The sequence below is a fragment of the Anser cygnoides genome, chromosome 1 (assembly GCF_040182565.1).
Source record: "Anser cygnoides isolate HZ-2024a breed goose chromosome 1, Taihu_goose_T2T_genome, whole genome shotgun sequence".
In the NCBI taxonomy this organism is placed as follows: domain Eukaryota; kingdom Metazoa; phylum Chordata; class Aves; order Anseriformes; family Anatidae; genus Anser; species Anser cygnoides.
The window spans coordinates 138,550,001-138,556,072 of NC_089873.1; the positions used below are offsets into that span (position 1 = coordinate 138,550,001).

Here is a 6,072-nt window from a genome sequence, read left to right on the forward strand (position 1 = left end):
TATAAAACTAATCTATCCACCAAAGCTATGTGGATGTGAGCTGGCCAGTGCTACATGACCCTGGAGCTATGAAAAGTCCTAGCTTTCTTTTATTTAGATGTATGGACATAGACTATATGGTTAATTTTTCACTAGCAAAATCTTATCAAGGAACACATTTAAATTACTGTTAAGCTTATTATCTAACATAACCAGATGTATGATTTGTCTTACTCAGAAATAGTGATCATATCCCTGGTAAGGAGGATTCTTTCATTATATGCTAGTGAATTTGAGCATATTCAATCTTTTGTAGCTAGGCATGGGCAAACTCAATATGCTTTGGAATGATCTCACTATCGATGTGCCAGAAGGAAAATAAGGTCACCTTTAAAAGTTGTGGCATATCTATAGCAGTTTTTTACAGAAATCATCAATTAAAGACTGACTTAAACACTTTAATTTCTTACCCTATTAGTCTGTACAGACTGTTATCTTTTCTCTCAGGGTGTGAGTGCAGGATGCTACCCGAAAATGCTACGTGAGTCCAAGGTTCCTTGGTTCTAATTCCTAGCTCTACCAGTGGCTTTGTTTTCTTGAGTGGCTCTGGGAAAATTTCTCCTGCCTGTGACACCCTTCCAGAGATGAAAATTTGAATTTTACTCTCTGGGTGATGTGAACATAAATCGAAGCTTATACATACAACAAAGTAATGCTTATACATTGTGGACATATGGAGAGCACCATACACATGCTAAGTGTACCAGGAGGCATAGAAATAGGGATAAAAATTGGGCAATGCATACAAGGCAATGAAATATTTACCTACTTCAATGAAGCTTTTCCAGAATCAATTCAGTCTCTAGATCAGTATTTTCTTTTTTTTTTTTTTTTTTTTTTTTTTTTTTTTTTGAGATGGTACAGAAGTGGGAGAAGTGATATTCTGTTTTGCTTCAGAGGGTCCTAGACAGGCCAGCTAAATGGAGTGACAAGCATTTAATGAATTTCATTAAAGGAAAATGAGCTCTTGGGGTTCTTGCACAGGCTGAGGATGATATGCTGGAAAGCAGCTTTGCAGAGAGGGCCCTTGGAGTCCTGGTGGACAAGAAGCTGACCACGAACCAGCAATGTGCCCTTATGGCAAAGGCAGTCAATGGCACCCCAAGCTGCATCAGGAGTAATGATGCTAGCACAAGGAAGGTGATCCTTCCCCTCTACTACAGGTGAGGCCCAACCTGGAGTACTGTGGCCAGTTCAGGCTTCCTAATACAAGAGAGGCATGGACTCAGTAAGTCCAGCAAAGGACCACGAATATGGTTAAGGGAGTGGAGCACCTTTCATAAAAGGAGAGGTGAAGAGAGCTGGGACTTCATTCTGGGAAGATGAAGGCTCATCTTCATCTTGAGGATCTTATCAACTGGGAGGAATAAGGAAGAGGGAGGAATAAGGAAGAGGGAGCCAGACTCTGCTCAGTGGTGCCTAGTGACTTGACAAGAGGCAATGGGCACAAACTGAAATACTGGACATTCCACTAGAACAGAAGAATACACTTTTTACTTTCAGGGTGGGCAGACACTGGCACAGCTACTCAGAGAGGTTGTTGAGTCCTCAGTCTTGGAGATATTCAAAAGCTGACTGGACACAGCTTTGAGCAACCTGCTGCAGCTTACTCTGCTCTGAGCAGGGGGTGGGACTGGACAGTTTCCAGAGGTGCCTTCCTGCATCGACTATCCCATGTTCTTTATTTTAGGATTCACTTTTTTTTTTTTTTTTCCCCAAGAAACAGAAACCCACATATTTCTAGTTAGAATAAATAATAGAAAGGGTATAGAAACGAACATTTATTTTAGTTATTGCAAAATAAATGCCAGATAACAAACATCAAATCATAGAATCGTAGAATGGTTTGGATTGGAAGGGACCTTAAAGATCATCTAGTTCAGTCCTGCTGCCATGGGCAGGGACACCTCCCACCAGACCAGGTTGCTCAAAGCCCCATCTAATCTGGCCTTCAACACTTCCAGGGGGAATCCACAGCTTCTCTGGGCAACCTGTTCTTGTGCTTCACCAGTCTCTGAATAAAGAATTTCTTCCTTATATTGAATCTAAATCTTCCCTCTTTTAGCTTAAAATCTTTAACCCTTGTCCTGTCAGTACAATGCCTGACAAAGAGTAGGTACCGGAACAACACTATAAGGTCTCCCCAGAGCCTTCTCTTCTCCAGGCTGAACAGCCCCAGCTCTCTCAGCCTGTCTTCAAAGGAGAGTTGCTCCAGCCCTCTGAGCGTCTTTGTGGCCCTCCTCTGGACCTGCTCCAATTTTCTTCTTGTGCTGGGGGCCCCAGGGCTGACTGTAGGTTCTGTAATTCTCCTTGCCACAGACAAATAGTGAAGCAACACCAGAGCTGCCTCCACATCCCTGTCACAATCAGTCTGCAAGCAAAATAAACTGTTCAAGATAACTAGGATTGTCCAAGAAATGATTGATTTCTTTAAGCAACAGTAATTTCTTCCAATTAAAGTTCCTTATGAACAAGATGAGTTCCATGCATACGTATTGAAATACTCACCTGTGCAGAGAGAACTTCCATACTGAAATATTTCTTGATAACCTCCTCAATGAGTCTGCTTTTTTGTTTGTTTGCTTTTTTTAAAAAAAAATGGATTAAAAGGGCTAAAGTGTGAAAAATTAGTTTTTAATGTCTGTTAAATAGTACTAAGCTCTACAGAGATACTACTGCACTCTTATACAATCACATATCACTGTAATGTAAGTTTTAATCACCACTAAATTATTACCTTTTGTTTTTCATTTTAGTTTGCCCTTTTAATAAAGTGCTACAGACATCATAGACATTTCATAGTTTTCCCTGAATCTTGCAGAAAGCTCTAGAAGTTTTATATATATACAAATTTACATTTTTAATCAAATAGGCTTATGCATCACAAACATTCTGCCTAGGTTTTCTTAAGCAGTAAACTAATACAGATTTTGTAGATGTTGTACTGTAAGTCAACCTAATTTAATCCTTGACAAACACTGAGATTCTGCAAAATTTATTTATTTATTTTGTGGAAAAAAAAAACAAAACATAAAGAATAGAGAGTCACGTACCTCCTCTTGAAAAAACCCTCCTCCTTTATCGTGTTTGATTATGGATCAGAGCTGCAAAGACCCTTAAACCTGCAAGTGTTTTGCTCTGTCACTTTTCTTACTGTAAGCAAATGTTCAATTGCAAATGCTGCAAGTCAGAAAGTTACTCAGATTATCATTTCCCCTACTGTGTTTGAACTTCCCTAAATGTCCTAATTTGTAGATGCTAATGATTTCACACGAACTGATCACGCAACGAACTCTTCCTTCCTGCTATGTTAGATAAGCTAAATATTCATAGTCGCAGTGTGCAAACTAAAATACACAATAGTTGTGAACATGCTCACAAAAACACCCCTCCTATAAATAAGAACAGTTTCATAAATAATATGTTCTGGAAATACATTACTGCAGTTCTGTTACAAAAACTGTAGTTTTGTGGAACTAGTCCATTCTTAAAGTGCTTACAACAAGGTTATTTAATTTTATCAGGACCTGTCTGGCTGTATACATTATTTATGGCCAGGTTCTTCCTTGGGTAAGATCAATCCTTAGGCATGCATCTGGAAGCAGCCAAGAAAATTCTGTCTTGCATATTTGTAGGCAAAGAAGTGTCATTGAAAATGCAAGACCCGCATTTCTGAAATGTATGACTTTTGGTTTGGTTTGGTTCATCTTAGGCTATGATACCATGCAAAAGTTCCTGAATTTTCAGATTTAAAGAAAATATCCAAAGTGTACTGGATATTTTGAATAGAGTAATGTCAAGTTTGTAAAAGACTTTGCAGTGATATAAATGTGAGAATCTAACCCAAAATATTCACTCTAACTTTCAGCAACGTTAGATGTGGCTCTGGGTGATGCTGAGAATTAGCTACTTCACAGTTGGTTTTACGTGGTATGTGATATACATAGAAGAAGCTAGTTGTTCTTCACGCAGATGGTTCTTTTTATTTCATGTTGTTCTCAAGCACTTATAGCCAGACTGATTTGAATTACCCTGTACCTTCCACCTCTAGCACAGGCACAATAACAGGAAAGAGAACTCCCTGGCTTCTTAGGAGTGGGACAGGATCCTTAGTCAGCTAGAGGAAGGGCAGTTCTTAACCCTGCTTTCCTTGAACCAAAATCTCTCTCCTTATTAGTAGTAGTAGTTGGCTTGTGCATGTGATCAGATCCACCAATAGAGAGTTCTCAGATATTTCTCATACCCTTTCTGTTTTGGGTTTATTCTGATAGTGGGAATTAAAATAGTTCAACAATGTTCAGGACACAATTCAAGCAAGTATTGCTCACTGTTGTCTGTTGGTGGTTGAGAACATTCCTCCAGCCTTGTGATAGGTACAGGGGAGGATTTGCACCTGAGTCTGCTATCAGAAGATGGTTTTCACTTGGGAGGAGAAAGGGTAACAAGGATTGAAAATGGTTGAAGATGGTCTAAATGATGGGGCCTAAGAGAGTAACAAGACAAGTCATTCCAGGTGGAGGAAATAGATAAATAAATGATCAATTAAGTGTTCAGAGACAACCTTGAACCATTTTACACCCACTTTTATTTATTATTTGTTTATTTATTTATTTCCCCCGAAAGGCAATTAATTTTTATCAAGGAATTTACTTCTTGTTGTGGTGGCATTTTTGGTCAGGTTCTGGGTAACTTGAGGGTTGTCTAACAGTCTCATCCAACTAGTACTTTAAGGCTGTTCAGAGAGTAGCTGAATTAGTTTTGACTAACCTGTTTTAAACTCTAGTCTGGATTAATTCACCACGGCTCTGTGTGCACCGACTGGCTCGGCCAATCTTCCCCTCTGCTTGGGTTGTGTCTGCCCCTGCTCCCTCAACGGCTGCTGTGGGGTGGGCCCTGCTCAGGGGGGGCATGGTCTGCCGGCCCCATGGCTCTCCTCAGGTCCTGGTTCCCTCCCAGGGGCAAGTGACCCTCTTTGTGCCCTGATATATTTGCATAGCCAAGCCCAGGACTGTGACTCTGTTGGAGACCAGCTTCCTTCAAGACATCTCTTTTGTGCCCCCCTTCAACAGTCCCCACCCTCTCCTGGGAGCTATCAGCTCAACAGCTTGTGAACTGAGACACTCCATATCCTGGTGTTTATGATAAGACAGCAAAGATTTGGTTTTGTGTATGTATTATTCTGTGCTTTGTTCTAGTTCAGTGTTGTCAGCATCAGAAACTGAGACTCCCCTAGGAGTAGTGAGGCACAGGCAGAGACTTATTCAGTTCTCCCAAGAGGAGAAGGGCTTCTTCAAATACATCAGCAGAAAAAGGAAGACTGGGGAAAATGTCGTCCTGCTGCTGAATGGGGCAGGTGCCCTGGTGACAAAGGACACGAAGAAGGCAGAGTTGCTGAATGCCTTTTTTGCTTCAGTCTTTACTGCTAAGACCAGCTCTCCAGAATCTCAGACCCTGGAGACATGAGAGGAAGTCTGGAGAAATGAGGACTTTCTCTTGGCCTCCATTATCTTTGAAAGGTCGTGGAGAACAGGAGGGGTGCTTGAGGACTGGAAGAAAACTAGTGTCATGCCAGTCTTCAAAAAGGGCGAGAAGGAGGACCCAGGCAACTACAGGCCAGTCAGCCTCACCTCCATCCCTGTAAAAGGTGATGGAACAGCTCATCCTGGAGGTCATCTCCAAGCATATGGAGGATAAGAAGGTGATCAGGAGTAGTCAGCATGGATTCACCAAGGGGAAGTCATGTTTAACCAATCTGATAGCCTACTATGATTGGATGAATAGCTGGGTAGATAAAGGGAGAGAGATGAATGTGGTCTACCTTGACTTCAGCAAGGTTTTTGACACTGTCTCCCATAACAACTTCACAGGCGAGGAAGTGTGGGATAGATGAGTGGATGGTGAAGTGGATTGGCAATTGGCTGGATGGCAGAGCTCAGAGGGTTGTGCTCAGTGGTGCAGAGTCTAGCTGGAGGCCTGTAGCTAGTGGTGAAGAGAGTCCCTTCCATCACCAGAGCTCTCGGTTCACAGGTGTAG

The 6,072-nt window shown here is 41.5% G+C and overlaps 1 protein-coding gene across 3 annotated transcripts in view; it reads right to left on the reverse strand.

Moving 5' to 3' along the window:
• The window catches only part of LOC136786937 (granulocyte-macrophage colony-stimulating factor receptor subunit alpha-like), a 23,575-nt gene extending 18,311 nt beyond the window's left edge, over positions 1-5,264 (reverse strand). Inside the window, exons 1-2 of one of the 3 annotated variants that reach the window (XM_066983039.1) lie at positions 3,093-5,264; positions 2,548-2,621 (exon numbers count right to left, since the gene is read on the reverse strand). In XM_066983039.1, coding sequence (XP_066839140.1) covers positions 2,548-2,568 — 21 coding nt within the window. In that variant the 5' untranslated portion in view covers positions 2,569-2,621; positions 3,093-5,264. The remainder of the gene's footprint in view (positions 1-2,547; positions 2,622-3,092) is intronic. The other 2 variants (XM_066983033.1, XM_066983035.1) reach the window with 2 other exon arrangements.
• Between the last annotated feature and the right edge of the window lie 808 nt (positions 5,265-6,072).